The sequence below is a fragment of the Thrips palmi genome, unplaced genomic scaffold (assembly GCF_012932325.1).
Source record: "Thrips palmi isolate BJ-2018 unplaced genomic scaffold, TpBJ-2018v1 HiC_scaffold_15, whole genome shotgun sequence".
Classification (NCBI taxonomy): domain Eukaryota; kingdom Metazoa; phylum Arthropoda; class Insecta; order Thysanoptera; family Thripidae; genus Thrips; species Thrips palmi.
This window is the reverse complement of record NW_023144624.1, coordinates 5,356,875-5,384,272: the sequence shown is the minus strand read 5'-3', so window position 1 is coordinate 5,384,272 and position 27,398 is coordinate 5,356,875. Positions and strand designations below refer to the sequence as shown.

General features: G+C 58.9%; 2 protein-coding genes across 2 annotated transcripts in view; both read left to right on the top strand.

Moving 5' to 3' along the window:
- The window catches only part of LOC117641111, a 192,144-nt gene extending 172,247 nt beyond the window's left edge, over window positions 1-19,897 (top strand). Inside the window, exon 8 of the mRNA XM_034378224.1 lies at window positions 19,841-19,897. The gene's annotated coding sequence lies outside the window, so the exon portion shown is untranslated. The remainder of the gene's footprint in view (window positions 1-19,840) is intronic.
- Window positions 4,031-6,450, top strand: LOC117641112. The gene is made up of 2 exons (XM_034378225.1): window positions 4,031-4,290; window positions 5,982-6,450. The coding sequence occupies exons 1-2, from the start codon at window positions 4,153-4,155 to the stop codon at window positions 6,378-6,380; spliced, it is 537 nt and encodes a 178-aa protein (XP_034234116.1). The 5' UTR covers window positions 4,031-4,152; the 3' UTR covers window positions 6,381-6,450.
- Window positions 19,898-27,398: the final 7,501 nt, after the last annotated feature.

Here is a 27,398-nt window from a genome sequence, read left to right as displayed (position 1 = left end):
GCACTGCGGCCGCCCAAAGTCACGATTTCTAGAAATTTTTATCGCCGTCTGACGGCAAGCTGCTTGCAAGCGAGTGTATTTGTGAAATTTACACCGACGTACACCAGAACTCTTTGATTATTCACTGTGGCAACACCGGTCTGCGCACTTCACGCCTCGTTCTCTATGCGCTGTGGAAACAAAGGTAAACCCTGTTCTGAATACACCTGCACTCTTCGCGCCCCCATTCCGGCGCCACCAGCCCCCTGTCGCGCCCCCCCGGTGGATTCCCCAACCAACCTCAACACCGAGTCCCTCCCTCCCTCACATACGCCCTGCATGGCAGTTGAATTAATTCAACGGTTGCTTCAATACGGCTGCCGGCCTCATTCATGGTCGCGGAAATTGCGCTGGGGACTGCTGGGAGTACAGACACCCCCTCCTCCCCCCACCCCTCACCTCCTTCCCTGCAATCTAGCCCCGCCAACCTTGCGCGTCCAGGTTTCCCCTCGCAGCACTGGAAAGTGATCGTGAATGGTGCAGGCGAGTGAATTCGACCAACCTCATCCGATTGCGAACGGAGGAAATGCCAAATCGGAAATTAATAAAAGTGAGTTTTGATTTTCGGAACTCCGTTCCACCCTTGAGAAGGCGACAAAGGCGGTGGAAGTCTGAGGCAGAGGGATGAGGCTGGCGCCGCGGTGGGTGACGCCGACAGAATCCCCAACTAGAAATTAAAACAAATGGAAGAGTAATATTACAGAAACGATCGGTGGCGCCTCGCCTTGCCCCTCCCTGCGCCACGCCGCGTGCTCCCTGCATTCGAAAAAGGCACCGCAACGTGCCATGCCTCCCCTTTGGGCCACGGCGATGGGACGCCCGCGAAGCACTACTTCTATTCCTTGTACTCTCTACCAAGGAGTGCCACTTGTCCAAGGTGACCGGTGAGGTACTCCTTGTCACGGAGATTTAAACGCAAGGTGCCTCTAAAGCTAATGGCTGGTTGCAAAGCGCAAACACTCAGTGGCTATGGAAATAGTGATGTAAGACGGACCTTCGACGTGGAGCCCTTACCAAGGCCTGATCCCGAGGCCCGAGCCCCAGGCTCAATCCCCAGGCCCAATCCCAAGGCCCAATCCCATATCCTCTCGACTTTCTTCCTCCTTCCGAAATTGGTCCGGTGTGATTTAACGCGAGTACGTGGCAAGATTTGCACCGCGGGGAGGGCCGAAGGCGTGTGGAATGGGAGGAGGCGCTCACACACACACACACAAACACACACAGACACGAACACACACGTGCGCGCACACACGCACTCGACACTCACACAGACACACACAAACTTTCTGGCGCAAGTGCCCCCTTACGAGCCATACATACGCATCCGAGCTCATCGTGCATGCAGGCGTACACCTACGCATTAAATCTCGCTGCCGCCGTTCCGTGTATCGGTTAAAATGCCCCCCGCCGGCGGCCCCGTTGGCCCTGCAGGCCCCCACGGCCCCGAAGGCCCTGCACTGTAAAGACGGGGCCGTCGCAGATGCCGCTAACGCCTCCTCGTTTCGCTATCGTCTTTCCGGTGACGCACCGCGAGAGTTTTCAATAAGACATTGGACTTTGGTTTGGTCAAGCCTGGAACTTTGGCACCGAGCTCAAAGAAAAGTCCGAGCCGACATTACGATGCGTGTTGGCAAGAGAAAACAAAACGTACGATTTTTTGGGGCTTTTCTGAAAAAGAACATCGCCTCCGGTCCTTGCCTTGCGTTGCTTGGCGTTGCTTGGCGTTGCTTGGTCTTGCTTGGCCCGCAGCCTCCAAGTAGCAGCGCATTACGGGGATATTTACTGCCTTAATTACATGGGTGTTTAATTAGGGAATGGAGTTCGGAGTAGCGCGCGGCAGGGCGCGGCAGGGCGTGGCTTATCGCCTCCGGGGTGCCCTTCAGCCTCGCCTTCAGCCTCGCCTTCAGCCCCCCGCCCCGCCGGCTGCGTTAGAAGAGTCTGCCAAGATGGCGGCCGGGGCGGCAGCGGGGCCAGCACTGCGAACGGGGTGCAAATCTGCTTCATCGCCTGTTATTCCGAGCCCGGCCCCTGGGCTGGTGTGCAATGAATGTGGAAGGGACAATCATTGCGGGCCCTACGAAAAGGGGACTAGTTTGTGCACGCCATTCATTTGACACCCCTGTAAATGCGAAAATCATGGGGACATTTGTGCCTCCCAAAAACTGGTAAAGCTTTCACTACTAAGCACTGTCCACGGCAACTTGAGAGTTGCAAAGCCGTATCAGTTTGTCTTTTTTTTAATACGAAAGGGTCCCCTTCTGTGTTGCGTTTGCGTCAGTGAGAGAAGCCTTCCCTCTCTCCCTCTCTCGCCCTCTCTCGCGCGGCGAGGCTGCGTGCCGCGCCTTCGTCACCACACATGCGCCGCCAAGTTTGTAATTTGCACAAGGCGGTGCCTGGCGGTGCCTGGCGGTCTCCTTAAGGAATCCGACACTGCGCCACATGGCCCGTTAGCCGAGTCCCTAATCTGAAAGTAATACCGCCTTGGGCGCCTCACCCCCTTTGCAACACCGCGCACGCTCGTTCCGTCTCTCTTGGCTCACGGCGCAAGTTCAAGTCGCAGCGAGAGCCGAAAACCGTGTCGCCGATTACCGGGACGGCTGGAACAAGCAGCGGTACCTGGCTCGGTTTTTCCACGGAAAAAGAGTTTTCATTCAAATCGATTAAACTTGCATGGACTGCTTCATTCGGTCTGGGTGGCACTACCTCTTTGCCAAAACTTAAACTTCAATTTGAGTAAACTGTTTCCTATATTTGGCTTTTTCAAAAATACAAAAATTTCTCTGCGTCGTGCCGCGTTACCTCTTCATCACCGCGTCCATGCCGTTCCCACTGGCCTAGGCTCAAGTTACGGCGCCGACCGATTCCGGAGGATTCATCGCACTGTCTCTGTCGCACTCGTGGGGCCTTCGGGGAGCGAGGGAGACAGAGCGACGGAATGGTCGTGGGGTTCCGCCGTGCCGTGCCGTGCCGCCTGCTCGCATGATGGAGTGCGGCTCGATCTTTATTCATCGCTCGAGTGGTCCTGCGCCCTGCTGGCCGCCGTGCTGGCCGCCCTGGCTGGACTGCGCCTTGGCCCCTCCTACAATAATATTAATGCGGGCCAGCCAACCGAAAGGAAACAACGACGCACCAATGGCGGCCCGGGCCGGAAGGGCGCCACTTTCCAAAGGAGTCCCGCGCGCCGGAGGGGTTGGCCAGCCTGGCGGCGCGGTCCGAGAAACCAGTCATGCCAACCGCTTCAGAAATGAAGTCGTTGTTTCATTGCTCTGCCTCTCTCGAAATCCTTTGGAACACCTCAACACGGTAAAGACGGTACCTGGTTTTCCCAGGGAGTTCCTTGGGAAATCAGGTAACGTTTTCACCGAGAAGAGCGTCGAGCAGTGCGACAGAACGATGCTTCGAAATCGACCGCTCCTGCGCTACGACAAGGAAACTGCGGGCGTTTCCGCGTTTGTTTTGGTTTTCGAAAAAAAGTGGCGGAGGAACAAGCAAAAAGCGACGGCGACGCGCTGTTACGGCGCGGAGATCCGACAGAGATATCGGAATTGAGCGGCCCGACGCGGCGCGGCGTCGCCGTCGGGGCGTCGGGGCGCGCGGCCGCAGCGTGATAAGGTACGGCAGTGCTGCCAACGTTACTTCTCCTTTCCTTTCTCCCTCCCCGCCGAGCCCCAGCCAGGCCAGCCAGCCCAGCCCGCAGGGCGGCGCATTAAGTTATCAGATAGCTCGCCGGGGAATGGGCTTTGAATCAGGCTCACCGCGACGGATGGCCGCCCCACGGCCGCCCCACCCACTCGTAGCGTCCCCCGCGTCGCCCTGGCGGTGTTGATGGCGGCGCGAGTGAGTGAGAGTACGTACTCCGGCCACGCTCGGGTCGACGCGGTACCAATGCACGCCGCACCGTGTTGCAGTGTGGTGGGTGCAGTCTTGGCAAAAAATGGCGGTGCAAAGTGTGCGCCGGGGGCGGCCGGGCCGCGGGCAGTGCAGTGGACGCCCATTGTGGTGTAGCGGTGAGGCGTGGTGGACGTGGCGGCATGCGCGGCTCTGCTCGGCGGCGACTGGCGACGGCGGCGGTGCAGCAGACGTGGAACTTGTAGCGGATTCCTCGCCTCCGAGATGAAGACGCTCTCGCTGGTGGTGCTGCTGGCGGCGGCCGTGCATGGCTCGCTGACCACGCGGTCCATGCGGCGCGACCAGGACACGCCGCTCGCCTTCCCCATGGAGTCCCTCTTCAAGGCCGCCAACTACACAAGGGTGCGATCAGCCAAGTTTCTAAAAGTTCGAGGGCGTTTTCAACTTTTATTTTAGGAGTTTCTTGTTTTTACCCGCGGCGTGAGTGTTCCGAAAAGTCTGCCGGACTCTTGGCGGGTACCAGCAGGCTCCGGAGGGGCGGTGGGGGCTCCGGGGCGACGGACGAGGGCCCGGCCGGAGCGCTCGCCGATAACGCAGAGTTATGCCGCACTCCGAGGGGCATCCTTTCAGATTTGTTGGGATCGGACTCGAGTCCGCCGTTTGTCACGGGGCCACGGTTTCAAGCGGCAGCCTCGCGCTCAGCCTCCACGGCCTGGTGACGCGCTCTCGGCCGCTCGGGTTTCGCCGAAAGCTTTCCGAAAAAGAAATAATAGGAACAACAGGAATGCGACCCTTTTCCCTTGCTGGCCGCGTGGGTGATCCGGCCAGGTGGGAAGGGTGGGCCGCGCGGCATGTGCTGCCCGTAACGAAATGGAATGGCTTCATTAAAGTGAGAGCGAGATGGACGATGACGCGGTGACGTCACGCAGCCGGTAGCCGAGGCCCGGCAGCCTGGCAGCGCGGCACGGCCCACGGAGGCCGCGGGGGTCCCGGCGTGGGTCCGCGGGGGGCAGCAGGGTCTTCTTTCCTAGCCACGGGCTCAGCTGGTGGTAATGGCGGCCTGGCCTGGCCCGCCTCGAGTAGGGCGTATAGCTGGACGGCCGACCAATCACGGGGCCGACAAAGGAACGCGGCACGCCGCCAGGGTTGCGCAACCCGCGCGGCATTTCCGCCAAACTGACCGAAAATAAAGCAGAGAGGTGCCGCGTTTGCCGCGAAACTGCGCGCAGGCTTGCGGTCGGTCGGGTCGGGTTGGGGGACGAGGCGTGCCTGTCGCTCAAACGGCTTTACGTCCGTCTCGGTGCCGCCCTTTACGAGCTCCAACAGGTCCCCCGGAGCAAGGCGTTGACGCGCTTGTCAACAAGTGTCGCGTCGGGGAGGCTGCAGCCTGCGCCACTTTATGCCGTCAACTTCAGTCGCCTTCCCGTTGTTTTGCTGTGCCGCGCCAAAAGCCAGGAGCACTACCCTGGAGTACGCATACCGCGCACGCAGTGCCGTACTCGGGCGCACCAGGCAACCAGTAGCGAGCCTGTTTCTCATTAAAAGCCTTTTATTACGGACTTTAATCGAGTTGGGTGTCGTTACCGTACCTCTCCGGCGCCATCTCGCGGCCGTCCGCCGCACTAGCAGGCGCTGCGCCACGCGGAGGCCGAGGCCGCGGGGCTGAAGCTGAAACTTTGTAATTGACTTGAAGATTCGGTCGGGGGCGGGGCGACGGCGGGGCGACGGGCGGTGGGGACGCAATGGCTCCACCCTAAGGCCGGGGCCCGTAGCGCCACAGCACCGCGAGACCCCGGCGCACTCATATATCTGTTCGGAAGGCGAAATCCAATTTCAAGGACCGTTAAGAAAATTGTTTCTTATATACAGCGCGTCGTTAACGGGGAGAGGACGGACGGCGCGAGGCTAGGGCGAGGCTGGCGCGAGGCTAGCCGCCTGGAGTGCCAGCCTCTCATCTGATGGAGCGCCGCCACTTTAATAAAAAGGCGGGAAAAAGGAGCGGGAATTTACATAGTAACTGCGAATGAATTCCGTAGGACGTTGCGTTTGTTATTGCTGGCACGGATTTTGTTTGGGATCGTGGACTTGTGCAGGGCGCGGCCGGGCGCAGCCTGGCGCCGCCGGACGACATCAAGGACGAGGACATCTTCACGGCGGTGATGACGGAGCCGCCGCCGGACACGGAGCTGTTCCCGGACGACGGCACCCGAATCGGCGAGTACAGCCCCTGCGCGCTGGCCCTGCTCCGCGCCCTGCCGTCCGGGCCGCGCGGCCGGGCCATCGTGCTGGCCACGCTGGCGGCCTCCTTGTTCTCGGTGCGGAGCGCGCTGCGGAAGCCCATGACCGTCGTGGTGCAGGGCCTGTTCGTGGCCAAACGCGTGATGCAGACCGACCGGCGACGGGCGGACAGTCACGCCGCCGACCTGCTGCCACCCTCCCCGTACGACTGGGCCTCCATCTTCGACGCACTGGAAGTCTCAAATAAGCAGTGACTGTCTGTGTCTAATTTCTATCGAAAGGAGAAAAGAAAGAAAAGTAAAAAAATAAAAAAAGTTCTTCTTTATTTGCACTTTTGTTCGCAGCAGCGTGGCGCTGCGGAGTTCGGAAAGAAAGTCTTGCCTCTGCCCCCTCGGCGGCCCCTCCCCCCTCTCCCCTCCCGCCCCTCGCGCCACGTACGGGCATTAGGGGTGATAGATATGGGGCCGTTACCAGCTACGTAGATTGCATGGCGGCCACCCCGGGGAGAAGGGAGAGGGAGAGAGAAGAGGCTGGCGAGGGGCAACTCGCCCGCCGGCGCGAGAAAGGAGAAAAAGGAAAGAAAGGAGGGAACAGAAAACCAACCCCGCGAGGCGTCTTTCTAGCTTCTCCGTAAATAAACAAAGTCTTGTGTTTATTCATTTTCCGGATGAGTTCCTTGCAGGTAGAAGTGCGTGCTTTGTGAATTGGCCAATCACAGCGCGGGGCTCGGCCGTCCGAATGAGCTGTGAGAGGGTTGGGAGGGAGAGGGTGAGATTAGTCTGAATTAACACCATCGATAGTTTCATTGGAGGGCGCAAGGGCAAGGACAAGTGTCGCAAGGAATGCCATGCCGGCTGGTCGGGGCGTCGTCGGGGCGGGCCTGGGCCTGGGCGGCCTCGGGCAGGACGGGCTTGGGGTGGCGGGGCCCTCGCGGCCCGGGGAGTTGGTTAGACGGGAGCTGTTGGTGATACTATTGTCCCTGTCGCAATTCCGGGACCCATTTCGGTTGTCGCTATTGTTGTTGTTGTTATTCTTGCTACAGCGTCTCCTCCGGCCGCTGCGCAGCGCTCCGGCCTCGCACCGGGGCTTATATTGTTGTCTGGCCCATTTGTTCTACCAGAGTATAGTGGCGGAGGCGGTGCTGCCGAGGTGTATGATTGCCGCTTCTACACTGCGATCCGGCCGGTCGTTCAGTGTCGTCGAGGGCAGTATGGACAAGCTGAAAAAAAACGGGTAGGAAAAATGTTGCAGCCACCGGGATTTGAACCCGGGCCCGTTTGACGGATCCGTTTGCGGCGCTCGACAACAACACGGAGGCGTGGCCGGCTCGTAATGGCTCGTAAAAGGGCTCTCGCGAGTGGCGGGGGTGGAGCTTCGGGGGATTTGGTCCAACAGACGGCCGGAGCGGACACTCAAAAAACACTCAAAAGCCACTCGGGCTGGTTTACGGTAGTCGGCGAACGGCCGCCCGGATCGGCGGGCGATTTGGCGGGGAATGGCCCTCGAACAGGTGTCTCGTCTGCGGCGGCGCGGCGAGGTGGGGAAGCGGACGCAACAAACTTGCACTGTTTGCACTGTTTGCAGTTCCACTTTTTCAACCCCGTGCTCCGACCGGAACCCTCCGCACGCTGCTCCACTGCAACCCGCCACTGTTTCTCACCCAGTCGAGTGAGACGCCCCAGAGGCTGACTCCGAACCGTGCTCTGTCTCTCTCGCACCCCTGTGGGATGCATCACGAGTGCGAGAGGGACAGCGACAAAGCCTTTTGATGCAATCGCCGGAACACGCGGCGCCGCAATAGCCTTTATGGAAAGGCCGTCAAATCCGCGTGAGGGGCGTCGCAGTGCTCATCAGAGGACGAACGGGTGGGAACGGGGTGGATGGATTGTCAGCGAGTTCCAGCCGATTCGCACTTTTTACAACTCTTTTTTTGCGGCCTAGATAGCATTGCCGTTCACTTTTTTATTTTTTTCCTTTTTGTGGTGGCCAAACTGTGGCGCGTATTCGCACATTATCATGGCGGCGCCGCGGGATGAATCGTCCGAACGACGCCGCCGAGCTTTATGGGGATTATAAACCCATCTGGCCGTAACGTTTGTCATATATTCGGCCCGCCAGCGCGGCAGCCCCGCCGCTTGTCCGGCCAGACTGAGGCCAAAAGCCCCATGATGACCATAACCGTCAAACACTGCCTGCAACTCACGTGGAATTCCAGCCTAAAATTTAGCAGCGATTTTTATTTTCATTTTTTGGGCGTGTTTGCGCGGGGGCTGCTTGGGTAAACACTGCGGTCGGAGGTACGTCCTTCTCTGTCTCTCTCCCCCGAGGGACTCTCTTGTAATCTTCCAGGATCGCCCTCAAGGTCGGTCGGGGTGCACACTGCAAACATTACATTCGGTATGGATTGGACCAATGGACCGGCCGCTGTCATCACGAGGGCCGTCTTGCAATCAAGCCAACGAGCTGCCCGGCTAGGGTTGCCGACGGCCGCGACGGCCGGCACGGCGGCGGCGGGCCGCACTGCGCGGTGCGCGGCGGGTGCGTCGGGGACGTGTGGCCACCCTAGCGCGCGGGAGGGGGAGCCGCGCCACTGCCGCACCGACGACAAGGGTCCTCAATCATAGCGACCATCGTGCACCCCATTGCGATCCGCTGTATTGTGGCTCCCCCCCCCCTCCACGCCGCCTCCCCTCCCCCTCCCCTCTTCATCCTACTGCTGTCGAATCTCCCTCCGAAACCGGTCGCGCCGTTCTTCACCGCCCCCCCACCCCTCCCTGCCAGTGCCTCGCTCGCCTCGCTCTTCCCCCCACTCCGGCGGCCGCTGCTGGCGCTGCTGCACTGCGGTGAGGCTGCGCAGGCTGCGCAGGCTGCGTCGGCATGGCAACGCGCGGGGGCCATCTTGGCACGGCGTGCCGCACGGCGTGCGCGCCACGGCCAGCCCGTCCGTCCTGTTGCTGCCACGCCGCGGCATCAGCTGTTTCTGTCGCACCGCCAGGACGCCGACGACACCGCCTCGCGGCTGGAAGCGTTTTCCCGGACGAGTTTCCCCCGCAGAATGGAGAAAAGCTCGTCAAGGCCGAGGTTCCCCGTCTGCCAGCCTCCATTAGCGAGTCGGTCTGATCAATACTGCAGTGCGCGGGGCGGCCCCGCCACCGCCGCCGCTGCACCAGAACCCCATTGGGAGGTTCGGGCGTCGCTCTGGAACGACTGGAATGGTCTTTATCTCAATTCTCACTCCATTAGACGCCGTTCCGATCAAAGAATGTCCGTTCCCGCCCCGGGGGATGGATGGGGTGGGGGCGGCGGCCGGTCCGACCCGGCCCGACCCGGCCCACAGCACGACTCTCACGTCCAACGACGCAAACACGATCGTAAAGTGCGAGTGAGAGAAAATGGACCGTTCCCCTGGAAAGGGGAAAAATAAGGGGAGTAGATTTTGGCAGGGCACTTGAACTGAAGACGCGAGATGGGTGTCTGTGTCCGCGGTCCCTTCGCACTTTCCAATCTTACCTTTTGAGTTTTTTGGAAAGAAACGGGGCTGCACTTGCTGGGGCGCCGCGAAGGTGTGTTGCAACCCCTTCCAGTGGCCCTGCAGTGCACAGCCACCAGGCCACCCCACCGGCGGCCGTTAGGCAGAGACTAATGTATTTATTGCCCCGGCAGGGCCGTCCGTCAGCCCGCCCCCGCCCCTCCCACTCGCCCTCTAGAGGCAGCTTCCGAAGTGGCACCAGGGAAATTGCGTTTCGGACTAATAGAACAGGCTGACCTGTCGGTGTGCGAATGGCCGTCGGGGTAGTTTTCACTCCCGGCCGTCGTCGTAATGAATGCAGCGCGACTATTATTACTTCTCAGCGGTTTTCAATTACTCCGCGTGGCCCGGCTCTGCCCCAGCGCGGGACTGCTCCGCTCCGTACAGGGCGCAGTAGCCGGGCGGGCCGCTGGCACAAGCGAGTAAAACACGGCTTTAATTTTCAGTGAGTAATCAGAGCAGCAGCCCTGCTTCTGATTCATCCGCGCGGTAAGCCCCGCAGTGCTGGCATTGAGCACGCTCGCGGGCAGCACGCCGTAAAAACGCACCGCAGCCCGTCACCAAGCCGCCGCCAGCACGGCCAGGAATTGAAATGAAACGTGGCATTCTTCACAAACCATCAACGGGTTGGAGCTTGTTGCACGCAACAGCTATCCGGCTCGGTGCAACACATTCCTATCCGAGCGATCCGAGCCGTAAATCGCAGAGGCGAGCCGACAACGCCGCGCGGAGCCTCCCCTTCTGGATTTGTTGCAGCCGCCCAAGGACGGTGACAGAAATAAAATCGGAGAAGAGGCTGCGGCACGGCACGGCAGCGGTATCGCCTTCCTGGTCGTGCGAGCGTCCCGGCGTGCCGACACGCAGCTGGGGCCGTCTCCTCACGTCCCACGGCAGGCTTCCCGCCCCTTTCGGGCACGCGGCGAGGTTTCGAAAAATAAGGGAGGGAAATTTAAAAGAAAATAATGCGGCACAAACTTGCAGTAAAATTCAACTGCGCGCTTGCATGCCTCCGTAGCCAAGTCCAGTTGATGAAAAGTCTAGAGTCTTGTGAACATTGCAAAATGATAGAAATCATTCGGCCGTGTTCACCACACCAGTCAGTTTTCTTGGCCCGCTTGCTGGCTGGATTTCGCAAGCCAGCGTGGCAGCGCCGCGGGGCGCTACTCCTGCACGGCGAGCTCCTTCGTCATCTCCAGGTGCACGGGCACCTAACGGTGCCGATGCGGCGACGCGGCGCAGGGACACTGTGCAGGGACTTGGTTGCGTGGCGGCCGTCCCTCAGGATGACCTCACTCCTTGCCGTGGCCTTGACGCGGGCCTCCCCTTCCATCCCTCACCTTTTTGTGCAGCAGGCCCGCTGCGTTGCCGCTTCTCGTCCTGGCCGTGGCCAAGCCCCCCGGCTTGGTGACCAGCGTCATTTTCATTGCGAGTCGCCCACCGAGCACCGCGTGCATCGCGCCTTTTTGACCCCGCAGAGCGGCCCAGCCGCCGCCGTGCGTATTGGATTCCACTCTCGTGTCGAATGTGCGCACTTTTCCCCGAAAAAAAGAAAGCGACAAAAAAATTACGGCGCGCGTGGCGATGCGGCGAAGCTTATCGCGGACCAATAGATTCTCATCGCGGGTCCTATTCACATGTTTCTGCGACACTCCTACAGTGCCGTGGGGGGAAAAGCGCGAACCGTCACCGCCAGTCTCGCTAATTTTTGCGCGTCACGCTTCAGCGGTCGTGGGAATAATTACTGCGCACATTTTTAGGGAGGGAGAGGAGATGCATGCAGTAAATCGACGGCCGGTGTTGCGCTGGTCGGAGCAGTGGGATAAACGAACCGCTGTGGCGGCAAACTGACTTTGCAGCGAAGCAGGCTTCACTCCGGGCAATTCCTCTGGCGGGGGCGGCCGAGGTGATACTCACCCATAACTCAAAGCGAGCACCGTTGCGTCGCTCTGTCTCTCTCGCACCCCAACGGGACGCCCCGTGAGTGCGACAGAGACGGCGCGACGCAACGCGGCAGGAGAAGGGGAGCGGGCCGCGCCAATGAGAGAGAGCGCCGCGAACAAGCGTCGCCCTCCAATAAGAACGCAATCGCGTCCACTCGAAATCACCGGCGCAAACAATCCAAGTGAACAGCCGTTCAATTTACAATGGATGCCATAACTCCGCTACTCTCTCTCTCTCTCTCTCTCATTCTGCCAGTGGTGGGGGAGCACGGCGCGGGTCGCGCGCAGCCTTCTCAAGTTTCCGCTAGACTGGAGCCTGTAAACAAAAATGCAACTGAAATTTATTGCGATGAGAATGGACGCCATTGCCTGCCCATTCCCCGGCCCGCTGGATGGTGTGGACACGTGCCGGGTGGGGGGGAAGTCAGGGGCTGAGCCCTTGTCACGGAGAGAGAGAGAGAGAGAGAGAGAGAGAGAGAGAGAGAGAGAGAGAGAGAGAGAGAGAGAGAGAGAGAGAGAGAGAGAGAGATTTTTACTGGGTGCGGTCACAGTGTCAATAATTCAGAAAAATGTTTTCAAAAAAAGAGCTGGCTCATGCTGAATTTCTCATCAACACCAGCCACGCGCGCGGAGACATACGCATTACAGTGGTTTATCTATTTGATATGGGAGCGGCAACCCCTCTCGCCCCCAACGCACACACGGCGTGAATCTCCCCGGCGACCTGCGGGCGGAACAACATCAACAACAAGAGGGGCGGCCGCGGGAGCGTTCCGGCCAGCAACAACAACAAGAGCAAACGAAAGGGTTGGTGTGTCCCACGCCCACAGGGCCGTCGTTACGCAGCCAGCTCTCTGATTGGATCAGCGGTGAATTACTGCGATGAGAGGAAAAGGAAATGCACTGTAATCCCGTCCTTGTTAATCCGGCGCCATTCGCCGCCCCGTCCGATAAACAACTGTTTGTTTTTGGCGGGAAAGCTAGTTTTTTTTTCTTTTTCTGCCGGGCACTGCCCCGCGCTGCCCCCACGTGACGCCCAAAACTTTGCGACTCCGGTCTTTGCTTCGGCACGCTGGTCACAGCGCGACTCCGGGCGAGTCCGGGGCCGCAGGGCTCACGGCGGAGGGTCGGAAGTCGCGCGGCTTCTGGGGGATTTCGAAAGATGGAGCGGGAGCGCAGCCGGAAGGCCCTGGAAGCCCCGGGCCACGCGGCCTCCGGCGGCGGCCTCGCCCGGACTTACCGACGGCTTTGCCGCGCACATTAGTGCAGGCCGGCTAAGTCCGGCCAGGCAGCCGGGCTCTAGTGTAGCTGATAATGAGTGCCGTTGTTTCGCCTCGCACCAAGCCACCACCCATTTTGGCGCCAAATTCGCGCGGGGAAAAGACGGTCGACTGTTTCCGCCTGGCATTTCGTCGCCCGTCGCGGGCCGCGACGTTTTCGTTTGTTTTCCCCCCAATTTCCCATTTCCGCCGCTTTCGCAATCATGTAGGGGTGACCTTTATGGAAGGGCGGGACTCGAGATTCCTCCTTTTTTTCTCTCTTTTTTTCCTCCCCCTTTCGGGAAAGCGAGAGGTGGCTGTGGGGGGAGGGGGGGGGGAATGCTCTTGTGGGGAGCCTCGCCTTGGCCTCGCGGGGCGCCAGAGAGCAGACATTTTGAATTGCGCCAAGTCTACCCGGAACGGGGCCCTGGGGAGCTGTAGAAGGAGCAGTCAGTCAGGCGGGCTCGCCTCGCCGGCACGCCACCCTGCCTGCCCTCGGCTTGCCTCGGCTCGCCTGCCCCCGGGCGGGGGTGGGGCGCAACGCGCGAGTGGGCACACACACACACACACACAGAGAGAGAGAGAGAGAGAGAGAGAGAGAGAGAGAGAGAGAGAGAGAGAGAGAGAGAGAAAGGTACAGAGCAGTGGCCACTGTAGCACCGGGGAAACGGTCAGTTACGCAGGTGTTACGCAGGTTACGCATTTTGTTGGTTTGTTTTTTCAAAACCTCAACTTGAAATCGGAACTATGATCCAGCGGGATAAATTAATCCTGTTTTAATTTGGTCATACTATGGCAGTGTGGGAGGTCTTCCGCCAAAAGCAGTGGCGACGTGCAGCGCACGGGGAAGCACGTGCTGCCGGCGATGGCGCACGCGTGCCACGCACACACACGAGGGAGACAGAGAGAAAGCACACACACACACACACACACACACACACGGCCGCGCGCCAGCAGCCACCCACCCGGGGGCGGGGGATGGATGCTGGTCGCGGTGTGGAAACATGGAGTGGCCATTCGTACGGCGTTTCCCAGAAGGATTATAACCCTTTAGTGGGGATACTTCCGACGCCATAAGGCTATCTTGTGTTAATGCGGGTGCGGGGCGGCGCGCTAAACCGCCTTAATTCATGCAGATGGAGGAAGGCCAAAAGGGAAGCAACTGTTGTGAACGCCCTGATTTGCAGATCCTATAAAAATATTGGTTTCAAATAGAGTGAAACACACGTTGGAAATAAATTAATTTTGTAGGTGCCAGCGCGTTGGGGGCGGATTCAAATAACGCGCCATTTGGGTGACGGATGCACCGACTCGCTGCAACTGCTGCCTCTGCAGTCCCGCGCGATGAGGGAATATTGAAAAAGCTTAATTAAATTCCAGCTCGCAGCGTCGACAGACACATTCATCCTTTTTTTTCGTTCCCTTCCGCGTCCGCCCGCAGCGAGAGGGCTTTTGCCGTGGATTGCATTTTAATGAATCCCGAGGACCGTCTTGGCTGCGAGCAATAAATAAGTAGATAAATAAATCTAGGGAAAGTTTTTCTTTGTTGAACGGGGTTTATTGTTTTCAAAACGCGGGTGCAAACCGTGCCAGTTTGGGTGGGGTGTGAACCCGACGCTGCAGGAATTCCGCTGCGCAGTGCTGCCACCCCTTCGGCCGCGGCGGCAGCGCGAACTACCGCAGCCAGCTTGGCGCAGTCTTTACCCTTTCCGACTGGCGGATCGCGCGCCTCTCACCTGAAACAGCAAAGCAGCCGTCGCGAAAACACTCCTCTCTACTTCCCGCACCCGAACGCAGCCGGCAGCGGGACGCAGCGAGTGGGCGTGTGGCGCGGGCGGACTTGGCGGAGGCGGCGTAGTGATGACTTACACGCAATTTCAGCATGGGCGGCAGCGGCGTAAATCGCCAGCGCACCATGTGGGCTCCTGCGCCCCGCCGCGCCCCGCCGCGCCCCGCCCTGTGCTGCGCAAGCAGATGCTACACGGCCAGCACACGCCCAAAGTTCGCCGTTCGCCAAACTGCAGCCCTTTATTCGCCTTTGTCTGCGGCCTGCTGCCTTGCTGCGCGCCCCTCGCCCCGCGGCCCCGAGGTGGCAAACCTTGCTGTGAGAAGATTTTCCTCCGACCATGGTCCAGGTGTCCATCCCTGTTTGGAGAGGCGATGAAGACGGAGGCCCGACAGTGGCGGACCGGGAGCCGATAACATCGGAGCGGGTGCAGAGCGCTCAGTTCAAGCCGCACCCGCTCTGCTTTTCCCGGCTTTTCCAGCCAGCCGCTGGCGGGCTTTCGGCATCGTCGGCTTCCGGTCGCGTCCTGTTTGTCTTCCGCCGCCGAAATCGTCGCCGCGGACGGCAAGGCTTCCGCGGCCATGCTTGTTGTGTCAGTTGCGCGCCGACCAGGTCGTGGTGCCGACCAGACCAGGCGGTGTCGACCCCAAAGCGAACTCGGACGGAAAAGCGCGCCAAACCGAATCAACCTTCCGCCTTGGTGAGTCAGCTGGCGATCGAAGGGAAGCCACCTGGTAATTGAGTCGTAGACAGACAAAGGCCGGAGGTACGGCATTGCGTTATCCTCCTTCTTCTTCTCCTCCTCCGTGGAGCTCGCGTTGCTCGCGCTCCTGGAGACGGCCATATCTTTGGCTTGGGCCCCGCCCGCCCGCTGGTGCTCGAATAAACAAAGTTACCCCCCCCCCTCTCTCTCTCTCTCTCTCTGCCGCCACTCGCACTCACACACACACGCACCGCGCTGCGTCTCTCTCTCACACGCACTCTCTCGGCGTGCCCCGACAATACGCCGGAGCGCATAAATGATGGCTCTATCGCAATACAACAACCAGCATGACGTCTTGATCCCCGGGAGCAACCTGACAAACGGGTCCGCGCGCCGCCACGCCCCGCCGCGCCCCGCCCCGCCCCGGCGTCCCATTGGTGCCCGGCGTGCCCGGCGTGACCTTTGGAATGGCCAGAACGAGTTTCTCAGAGAGGATGTCGAGGGGCCCGCCTTTCAGACCACCGCATGGGGGCAGTACCCGGCAAGAAATAACCGCCGTTTCCGAGCAGAATGCGGCTTGCCCAGTCTCCAGACTCAGCGGTTCCGCGAGCCAGCTTGGCTGGATCAAGGATGCACGGTGTCAAAGTGGGCACTGTGTTTTGTTTCCAGAACTCGTTTTCCACCGAAAGGTCCGTCGATTTGGTGGAGACTCGTAGATTTATGCGTGGTGTCCGCAGCCTCATTTGCGAGTCAGGAAGTGACGGACAAACACAGTCGCCGCCGCCTTTCCCTCTCTGCCCTTTTTTGCGCCTTCCTTTTTACATTGTGCGCGTTTCGTTCCAGCCTAAAAAGGGCTGCAGGAAAGGTTAGCCTGTCAATGGGCCGGCCGGCTGGCTTGCTGCTGACATTTCGTAGAAAGTCATGAATGCAGTGTGGCCTTTGTCTGACTCCGGGCCGACCTCAATGCATGCTCTCTAAAAACCAAACGGCCCGTCCTGCTCCCTTTACCTGCTCTTTCGCCCCAGAACGTGGGCTTCATATGGCGAGAAAATGCCCGCTCGAATGTCTGAAGACCTTCGGCCACCTCGCAACAGTGTGGCGTTTCGGAATAAACCTCGGCACGCAATTCCAGAAAACCCTCATTGCAGCTCCGAAGGGTTTTCACGCCCGGCAACAGACCATCAACAATCAGTGGAATGGAGCGCGAGACGAGGAGGGTGCAAGTCTGGCTGTGCGTGCGGGTGAGGGTGGTGGAGAAAGTAGTACGGGCACTGGCTGAGCAGTGAGATGCCCGCGGGAGGGAGGAGTGGGACATGTCAAGATCAACCTCATCCCCTGCAGAGGGTGGGCCCTGCACAGGCCCCTTCCACCCCTGTCTGTCTGTCTGTCTGTCTGTCTGTCTGTCTGCGTATTTTCAGCTAAGCCTTGAAAGAGGAAGAAATACATTTTGAGTACCTCTTTGAGCCCTCCAACAGTGAGAATTCAGTATTACTGAGTTGTTCCCACTGTTTCTTTTCGACATGAATTTCTCGAAAGGGTTAGCCTTCTTTGTGTGTATGTGCGAGTGCGCGCGTGAATGGGGCATTCAATGAGCATCTACTGACTTGTAAGCGTCGACGAAAAAAGGAGAAAAAAGGAGGAAGTGGCGAGGGAGGGAGGGGAGCCCAGATTGCTCGTGACGATCGCCTGATGGGCCATCAAGTCCCCCGCACACTGTGCATCGGTACCGACCTGGTCAGGACCTCCTCGGCCAGAGCGTGCCGGGGCTTGGCGGGGCGGGGCAAGGCAAGTGATTCTTTACTGCGCCCCTACAGCCCCTGCAGCCCTGCCCTCACCCACGGGTCATTCCTCGCGTTGTAAAAACATCATCGGGCTAATTTGAGTGGCCGTTTCGGGCCGTTTCGGCGGCGCTTCACGCGCAAGGCGCCTCAGATCCCCCTCCACTAGACAGCCCCCGAGGAGGGCCCACTCCTCGATTGGCAGCGAAGACTGAGCACTTTTTGACGAAAATTTAATACGAAAAGCAAAGGGCACAGCGCGGCGAAAAAAGACAAACAAAAACAAAACTGTCTCCGGGACAAGTTTTTCGTTTCAATTGCTGCGGCGTGGATCACTCCGGCAGCACGCGTATCTCCACCGGTACCGCGCGGCCGTTCCCCAAAAGTTGGACACTTTCCCCGGCCGTTCCAGCCGTTCCAGCCCCGAGATATCGCCGGCTGATCGCTTCCTGCGAAAGAGTAAGTTTCCAGCGGCAGTGTGTAAAGCGGGCGGCATAAGCCTGGCGACCCGCTGCCACTGGCTGCGCCGCGCCGCTCTGCCATCGACTCGGCCAAATACTTTTCTCGCAGTAAAACGAGTCCGGAGTGCCGCAGATACGAATTTACAATTTCCATGCGCGATTGCGCGCGTCCCATTCCAAACGGAAGCAAGGCGAAGAGAAAAAAAAAAGCGGCGCAAGGAGGGGAAACTTTATCTTTCGGAATTACAAAAACTTGGCGAAACGACCTCGAAGTAGCATTCAGGAGAAGGAAACGGCTTGGTGGTGCGCGGCGGGGGTGGGGTGGGGCGCGGCGGGGTGTTTGCACAAGAAGGGGCGGAGAGGACGTGTTTGGAAGACGAAAAGGGGAACGGGCGAATCCAAGAGAAGCCCGAGGCCAGCGTCTTGGGGGTGGAAGGGTTGCTAGGGCGCGGTGGGGCGGGGTGGGGCGGGGCAGGGCGAGGCGCGGTGGGGCCCAAATGGGCGACATCCATTCCGGGGGTAGCTAAAGTATCTCAGTCATTACAACATTCTGCCGACCTAGCGAGAATGGAGAGATAGCAGAGATGGGGAGGGTGCGCGACAGCGCGGGGCGGGGTGAGGCGGGGCGGGGACTTGGAATGAACCTCACCAGAGCCTCGCCAGAGGGCAGTACGGTGGGCGGGGACTTCGGACAAGGCCAGTCCTGCCCTTACCTGGACCAACCCTTTTCACCATTTCAAAAGAAGTTTCAATAACTTAATGTAGGATTCTAGACGACCATTGGGTTGAACCGAAACGCACGTGCACAAGCATCCGAGCTTCCATCAACACAGCAATTGGATTACAGTGCTGTGCACTTTCGGTTCCACCCTTGCTGTCAAACATATATTTTAGGGCGACGGAGGGGTGCCTTTCCCCCCCTCTCTCTCTTTCTCTCTCGCTCTGCCTCATGGCCGCGATGAGGGTGTGCGAATTAGTATTCATGTGAAAGGGCCGTGCAAACACTGGCCCGAGAGCGAGAGAGAAGAGACAGAGAGAGTCTGCGAGAGAAAGGAATTTCGCGAATTTCACTTCATCAGCACCGCGTTAACGACTCCTACAAATGTTTTGCTTGCATGAGTGCACAAGCTGCCGGAGGCGCGGGCAAAAGGCTGCTTCGGGATTGGCCGAAACGCGCAGCGCGCCAGAGCACGGCCGCTGGAGCCCTGGAGCCTGGGGCTGGAAAAGCGCGCCAAGCCGGCGTGGCGAGCCGTGGCACGCTACTATCCCCTGCTTTATGTGGATTGGGATTTAGAGCGCGAGTGGCGGCGCGGAGTTAGATTAGAATACATGGACTATTGGGTGTTACCGCAGCGAATCCCGCCTATTCCCGCTCACACTCACACACACAGACACACACGCGCGCACGAACGCACACACACACACGAGCTGGCTGGATGCTGGATAGCGGGGGGCTGCTTGTATACGGCCCCGGTAACGGCCGTATGGGTCGTTTAACACATATATCTGTTTTCTGATATTGTTTATTTATTCGGGCCGAAATGCTGAGCAGGCCGGCGGGGCGTCCGCAGGCGGTCTTGGCAGTCTCACCCCCGGGCCAGCGGCTAGAGAGGTTGTTGCGCCCCGCGGAGTCGCAAAGGGGTACGTTGCACTATGAAGAAACCAAATCATATTCGCGAACGTCATCACCATTGCCGATGTTGCATCCATTTTAAAATATAAAACACACAGTTAAATTTTTTGGGTACAAAGAGCCCGGTTAGTGGAGCCAAAGGCTTCGGAGTCAGCCTCCTGACTTATGGAACCCCCATCCGGACGGGGCGTGGCCGCGTGGCCTCCAGGAGGAGCATGGCGTCGCATGGCGTCGCATGGCGTCGCGGCGGGGCGCCCAGCGCGACTACTATTTTTATCAAGACGCCCGGCCGCCGGCACGGGGGTGCGAGAGAGAGGGAGAGAGAGGAGAGAGACGCATGCACCCCATTAAGGCCCCCGCCATATTCAAATGTAACTGCCATCTCGCACGCGCGCCAATAAAAACGGAAATTATGACTCCGGATAAGAAATTGGAGGTCCATCCACGCAGCCTCCGCGGCGGACAGACCAGCGCGCCGTGGGGCCACGCACGCCGCGGAGACATACGGGCACCACCGCTAGGGGAGGCTGCCGGGAACGACTTGTACATTTTTGGAAGAATTAGAGATGAGTGTGATTGAATTTCCAACTTTAATTTTTTTTCGTTTTTGTTTTTATGTTTTCAGACTGGAGTCCTTACTGGAGAAACCTGCATTTTTTTCGTCAAGAAGATCCAAGCCATTCATTGTAAAAAAAAGTTACAGTAATACACTGTCATTTACCAATTTTCTAAAAATCGTGATCTGCTTCCCTTTTTTTCTCCTCTCCTACTTCATTCACCGAAAATTGAAGCACCCAACACAAGGTGCTCCAGGGACGTTTTTTTTTCGGGGTTTTCCGGAGGGTCGAACACGCAGTCCGGCCCATTGTACAACCCGAGACGGCCTTCTTGTAGTTGTTCGGGAGGACAGCTACAGCCGTAACGTCCATCACGCAAGGTGGGGTGGACATTCAAAAAAGGGGGTGGGCCTGCTTCACCCTGTGTCGGTCAGGGCGGGGAAAAAATGTGACCGAAGAAACGGCATGGATAACATCTCCCTGCCGGCTTTCCAATGCACCTGGACCGTTTCGGAAGAATGATGAAAGTGGTAGTCAAAACTGAAGAAGTTGGATGTCAGCTTATTTCGCCAATTTTGTTGTTTTTGTCAAATTTCTTCAAATATGTGCTTACCTAGTAGGTTTGAAAAAATTTAAAAATTTAAAGTATTCTCATTATAAAAATCACAGTCTAAAAACAAAATTAAAAACAACAAGAAAACAACGTGGCGCTGTTCGGGCGGCCATCTTGGATCGCAGCCGGGACTGGGGTTGGGGTCATCCATCAGACCCGGCGGGGATTAAAAAACTAAGAAGAAAGGGAGGGGGAGGGGAGGCGGCCGCTGTCGCTCTCGATTTATTCCCCGAGGGATGAGCGGCGGACTAACGTCTTCATTGGAAGCGGACACCGTTTCTCACCTGCGAGAATACAACAGCCGAGGGAACTAATGACAAACCAGGTACTTCGGATCATCTCCGAGATGTACCCGGCCAAGAAAGGTTCTCACCAGCCCGCGAGCGCTACAAAGTCACTGCGTCGTGTTTGTCCATTCGGCTACCTTCTCTCTCTTTACCTGCGGAGGAAGGTGGGGGTTGAAGAGGTAGCCAGATGAGCTTACGCTGCTTTTCGAAAAATGGACGAGGTGAGCACTACAGCGCGATTCGTTTTCTAAAGTAAGTACCTTGCATGGCAACGGGCAAGCGGGTTGCGGGTTGCCTATGCTCGACTCTGCGGGCGCACAGGAGTGGAGTGGGGCTGAAGGGCGTTCGGGAAGCAGTGCGCTGTTTCTCGCCCTTTTCCGTCTAGGGGAGTCTGTCCAAAAAAGTGAAGAAATTGTACGTTTTGAACGTCGCTCCGTCTGCGAGTTTAGGCGCCAAAACTGCCGAAGTGTTCGTCCGCCCGGGGCCGCGGTTCGAGTCCACCTTCGCAGCAGCAGCCCTGGCCAGTTAGTTTGCACGGTGGTCCTCCTCCACGGTAGCCGCGCCGCCAGGTTCCGCCAGGTTGGCCGACACAATCACCTGACCCAATTCGCGCAGGTAAACAGTGCAGTACCGCTACGTTGCATAATGCGCCGCCCTTTGTGCGACTTCTTTTTTTTCCCTTTTTTTACGGCGCGCGCCCTCAGGTGCGACGACACGTCGCGTCAATGACGCAATGACCTACATTCGCGTGTTTTGTCAACACGCCGCCGTGTTTGGGTGCGGCTAACGGTACTACCGGCCTGATAAGTCAAAGAAGCTCGGCGGGACGAATCGGTAATGCCTCGCAGTGTGGGTGCCGTCTCGGTTCGGCTGGCTACTCGCACTGCTGCTGCTGTTGTTGCTGTTGCTGCTGTTGTTGCTGTTGCTGCTGTTGCTGCTGCTGTTGCTGCTGCTGCTGGGTGAATTGCCACGAGGATTGCTCAAGACGGGACACAGTATTGCGCCAAGGCGGCGAGGAGGAATACAAACAGAGGGAGATTCCTCGCTGGCTGGGCTGCCTCGCCGGCGTGGCGCATTGCGGCTGCCGGGACAACGCCGGGACAGTGAACAGAAATGCACACCTTCCGGAAAGCCTTCTGCCTTTTGAATTTCCCGCCCGGATAGAAATTGCTCCTTGCAGAGCGTTTCGCCGTGTTCCATATGGAGTGCGGCGCGCTGCTGGGGTCCGAGCGCCAGCCAAAGGATCGCTCTGTTGCTGCGTCTCTCTCACACCCCTACGGGACGCCCGTTCGAGTGCGAGAGAGACAGAGTGACGGGAGGGTCCTCCAGAAATCGGCCTGGGTGTTTGTTTGGCGGCCAGGAGTTTGCCGCCAGCTAAATGGATAACGGCCGTTAAAAGTCGCGATAAATCTGACGCGTCCGTCCGTCTGTCCGTCCGTCCCTTTCGCACTCCGAATGGGAACATCTCAACCTGGAGCCGGCCATGGAGCCAGCGCGTCCGTCTTTGTCGGCGTGAGGGGAGCAGGGCGGCCGCGCGACAGAGAGGGCGAGTCCCGACAGTAAGTGTAAGAGCACGCAAGAGCGAGCGAGACAGAAAGCAGGCGGCAATGTACCCAACAACAGCGTATACCTTTCATTAAGATGTCGTCTGAGGGCAATCTAAATGGGTTCGGTCGCCGGCGGCCACCATAGAGGGTAAGACTCTCCGTCTCTCTCGCACACAGCCTCACTCTCCTCTCTCTCTCTCTCTCTCTCTCTCTCTCTCTCTCTCTCTCTCTCTTACACACGCAGGGCACCTAGAGAGGCAGGCGAAGGGGGTGGACAGCGTGATGGACAACGGCGATGAAGACGTCTCCATCGTAGTGGCCTTTTCCCATCGGATGCCTTTTCAGGTGCCGCGGTCAGCGGAGTCAACTCCAGGCAGGCAGGCAGGCAGCCAGGCAGGCAGGCAGCCAGCCAGCCAGCCAAGAAGACTATCTGTAATTAACCGTTTGAGCCCATCAGCTTGATTGGCGCTGAGTACCAGGCGGTGGCGGCCAGATGGCTACTGGTTCCTCCCTCTTCGTCTCCACTTCCACCTGACTGAGTCCAACGCAGGCGGCCATGGCGGACCGCGCCGAGCACACCGGGCCATTATTTGACTATTCGCAGGCCGAGGGAGCACCCATGTGTTCTGGGAAAGCTGGCGGTGCTGGAGGCGGAGTCTGAAGAAAGTGTCGGAGAAAGATCTATCCGTTCGATTTGGCGCTCGTGAATCAGTCGCACAAAGGACAGCGATATGCGGTCGCGGGATGGGCCGTCGGCAACAAAGGCTGCTCACTCGGCCTCCCCTAGCCACTCCCAGCACTGCACAGTGGGCCAGAAGACCGGCGGAGGTGGCCACAATTCCAGACGCGTTTTGAGCTCCAGAGTCGCTAAATGGAGCTCGAACCGAACCTGTGACCCCTCCAATGGATTGCTCTTCAAACGAGGAATCCATTGGTGGGGTCACACGTTCGATTCGAGCTCAAAACGCGCCTTGAGTTTTTGTGCCTCCGCCGGTTCTCTGGCCCACTGTGCAGTGTGAGCGCATTGCCCCCAAAATTCAAATCGCTGCTCACTTCACCGTGGCAAGGCGAGCACCTCAACTAGGCGCCGTTATCAAAAAGTGCTCGTTCGTATCGCTGGTGCCAAAAAGGGCGGCGGCGTGGCAGCGGGTTCTCACCTCGTAAGATTAGCGCATCGGCCCGTGACGAGGCTAGAGCCTCTGTCAAAAATATTCAAATTCCATGGCGGCTAACTACGGGAGAAACTGCAGACATCCGCTGATAAGAGGCAGAAGCGACCAATTACTTGTTTCGTTTTTAATTTATTTTCCCCTCGTGTTTACACCTTGCCGCCGAGCGTGACCTTCGAGGACGCCAAGGATTATGCGGCGCGGTGGGCTCACGGTTTGAATCGGTGGCGCGCTGAGGAGCGCGGTGGGGCGCGAGCGGGTTGGAGGCACTGCCGACGGAGGGCGCCACTGCGGGCCGCTGCGCTGCCCCTTCGGCCGCGTCGGCCGCGCGGGTTGCGCCGCTCGCCGCCAGGCCGCGCCACCAGGCCCGAGGGGCCTAAGTGCGGCCATTGCGGACACAATTGGATTTACGTTTTCACGCTCTCATGCACGTCGTCGGTCGCTTTAAAAAAAACGAAAAACGTGCTGCTGGGAACATTGGGGCGCTAGAGGAGCATGAAAAGGCAATTTTTGAACGTGGCGGGAGTGCCGCGCCGCGTTTTGGTATGCGGTCTCGGCACGGCGGATGGACGTACAGGTGCTTTGAGCCCCTAATGAAGGCGCGAATGCACGAGGTGAGACTGCAAAACAATGCACTTCATGAAGACATTGTCTCGCCAGCACGCGTCGGCTGGCACATGCGACCACTTCGCCCCTTTCCACCTCAACTTACTTTTATTTTTCCTTTGCTTCGCCATAGCACACCCTGCTGCAATCTTTTCGAAAACGAGGACCTCAGCACCTTTTGGCACGGCGGACTCGCACGCTAAAAGTGGAGTAGATCACCAGACACTCACAGTCCCACTCCCACTCACACAGACACAGTCTTGCTTCGGGCGTCGCGGAGAAGCACGCCCGCGTAATGCATGCCTGTACGCCCCGCTAAATTACGGCAACATGCTGTGTGACTATGCATATTCATACGGCCCTCCCTTGGTGGCGCTGCGCGAGGTCGCGGCGAATCAGGAAACACTTCATGATTACAAACATTTCTTGTTTGTAACGCAGTTCAAGCTCTTTTTCATCTGTTTTTATTTTTCCCGTTGCTCCTTTTTATTTAATTTTTTCGCTTTTTCTGCGGTCAAAGCCCTTTTCGGTTCGAGCCCCATTTGACTGCAGATCCGGAGCCCAGCGCCGCGTCAGCGTAAACCCCGATCCTAAGCAAATGAATGGTGTGGCAGTTTCTTTCTCTCTCTAGCCGAATACGTGACGGGGGGGGGGGGGGGGGGGGGGGGCGCACACGGACGTACACACTCACACGAGCACACATGCACACACACATGCAAATGCATGAGCACGCATCGGACGGCGTGCTGAATGTGGAAACTGGTGTTTATCATTGCAGTAACCGGGCGGCTTCGTTATTAACGTTTGCTTTCCCGCCCTTTTAAAAATGCAAATGAGCAAAATCGCCGCGAAGGCTCGGTGCGCGCTGGTGTGAGCGCGGTCTGCGCGTCGCGACGCGTCGCCGAGCGCAGCCAATCACGCGGGGCCACGCAGGCCGCGGCCCACGCAAAGGACGAAAAACAATTTCGAGTGAATAAAAATCTGCTTTTCGAAGGTAGAAAGTGGGCGAGTGTGTGTGTGTTGGAGGGCCTTAGAGGACGAACGCCGGCCGGCCGGCGACACGGCCGAGGCGGCACTGCCAACCACTGTGGACAATAGGATTCCATTCCCTGCATGCAACGGCCACAACGGCCCGCCTTGCTCGGCCTGCCCGGCCCGGCCCGGCTCGCTTGGCGCGCGTCTTCCAGACGCCCTTCTATTCGCAGAATTTTCCGGTTCAAGCGCCAAATCGCCCGCTAGACTCCCTTTTGTTTTTCCCGTCGTTCTGCCGCGCGGACACCGGCAGGACCCGTTACAGAAAGAAGAAGAAGAAGAAGAAGAAGAAGAAGAAGAAGAAGAAGAAAGAAGAAGAAGAAGAAGGGAAAAGAAGAAGAAGAACCGCTCGGCGCCAACTCTTTTGGTGCCGTCCCAAAGCCGGCAAGGGATTAGCGATGCATGGGAAGGTTCTGTCAATATTAGCCCTCGAGGTACGAATTCATTGGGCAGCATGCATGGGATACTCGACCTTACTCTCTTTCCCAATCCACCGTGTGTGTGTGTGTGTGTGTGTGTGAGAGAGAGAGAGAGAGAGAGAGAGAGAGAGAGGAGAGAGAGAGAGGCACCAGGGGAGAGAAGTCGCGGTGCGAAAGGTGAGGCCCGGGCGGAGAAACAGCAAGAGTAGCAGCGCGCCACCCCAGCGGCAGAGGCAGGCAGCCCCGGGACCGAGGGAGAGGGAGCGAGAGAGGGTAAACGAAAAAGGGACGGAGAGAGAGGGAGAGAGAGGGAGATGGGAAGCAGTGGCCATGCGATGGGGCGGGAACGGCCCCAAACCCCCATAATACGGAGGAAAATCGGTGCTGGGTTCGCATCGCGGTAGTACCATAACGGGCAAATGGCTCGGAAGCTTGCTCGTTTTTGCGGAAGGAGGAGGAGGAGCCAGCGAAGGGCGAAAGGGAGAGAAGAGAAGAGAGAGGGAGAGAGAGAGAAGGGGGAGGGAACCGGGGCCTTTCCGAAAAGGGAGGCGAAAGGGGGGGGACGACCAAAAGCGCGGACGGGAAAAGGGGGGGGGGGGCGATAAAGGGGGGGGGGGGTTTGGGGGTGGGGTGTGTGTGTGTGTTTGGGGGGAGTGGGAGAGAGAGGGAAGCTCGTAGGGGATGGCCTAGGAAATGAGTCGGAGAGTGTGTTTCTTCCGGTAGGACAAGGAGAGCGCGGTGACTTTGTGCGTATCTTTTGCGTGGTGCCGGGCCGCCCACCCTCGCTGTCGGTCCGTCCGTCCGTCGGCCTACACGCGCGAAAGTGATTCCAATTCGGAAAAAGAAGCGTGGAATAGATTTGGCTGTACACAACCCTTGTGCGTCTCGCCCGATGCCTTCCAAGCCGTTGCCCAGAGACGCGTGCTACTTCGGCCCTCCCAGGCGGCCTGGCGACCCGAACCCCGGCCGTGCCGCCCTGCGGCCCTGTGGCCCTGAGGCCCTGCCCTGCACCTGATTCCGTGCGTTTAGCCCAATCACCCGTGAGGCACTTGGCCGGGGCGGGGCGGGGTGGGGCGGTCCCGGGGGTCGCGCTGGAGGCGGCCGGGGCCACGGACCCGCCTCAGAGAAGCTTCAAGGGCGGGCCGGCGAGTCAGCCATGAAGCCGGCGGGGCCCCGCTGTCCTTTGCAGATTGGAGTCACAGTCTGAGACAGTAGTTTCAGTCTGAGACAGCAAAAGACGGCAAAACGCAGTGAAATATGAGAAATTCAGCTCATGGATTAAATTTATTGTCAGAGTCGCCCATCTATCTATGGTCCTGGCGTAACACTGGGGGTGGGTCGCAGAGTGGACTAGGACTCTCCCCGCATGAAGACTGTGGCGCCGCTGTCTCCCTCACACCCCTTTGGAAAGCCTCGTGAGTGAGAGAAAAGACAGAGCGGCGGAAGCACTGCCCGGGCATCGGCCTTGCTGATTCGGTAATGGATGGAAACACAAATACTGCGGCGGCGCCACGGGGAGGGACATGCTGAGAGTGAAGGCCCGGCAGGCCACTCCCCTCCCCGCATGGGTGACGACCACTCCGAGGACTTGTTTGACTTGCCGCCTGCGAGGCCGTGGCGCCGTGGGCATGGCCGTGGGCCGTGCTTGCACTGGCCTGCCCCTGTGGTGCTCAATTCGGCTGACTGGAAGCCCTAAGAGCTGGAGAAGCTTCAAGAGCTTGAAGAGCTGGAAGATTCAAAAGAGCTGCAAGAGCTGGAAGCTGGCCCGCGGCTGGACAGGCGGACCCCTCGGCGGGGCGGCGGACAGCCGGGCGTAACATGTCTGCGTGGCGGGCCAGTGTGTTCCGTGTCGGGGCGTGGCGGGGCGTGGCGGGGCGTGGCGGGGCGTGGCGGGGGGGTGGCGGGGGTGGGGGGGGGCGTGGCGGGGCGTGGCGGGGCGTGGCGGGGCCGCGG

Excerpts from the sequence above, each read along its gene's own strand:
- LOC117641112 (XM_034378225.1), top strand. The coding sequence starts at position 4,153 with ATGAAGACGCTCTCGCTGGTGGTGCTGCTGGCGGCGGCCGTGCATGGC. Across the intron at positions 4,291-5,981 it reads AGGCCGCCAACTACACAAGG|GGCGCGGCCGGGCGCAGCCT; the intron begins GTGCGATCAGCC and ends GGACTTGTGCAG.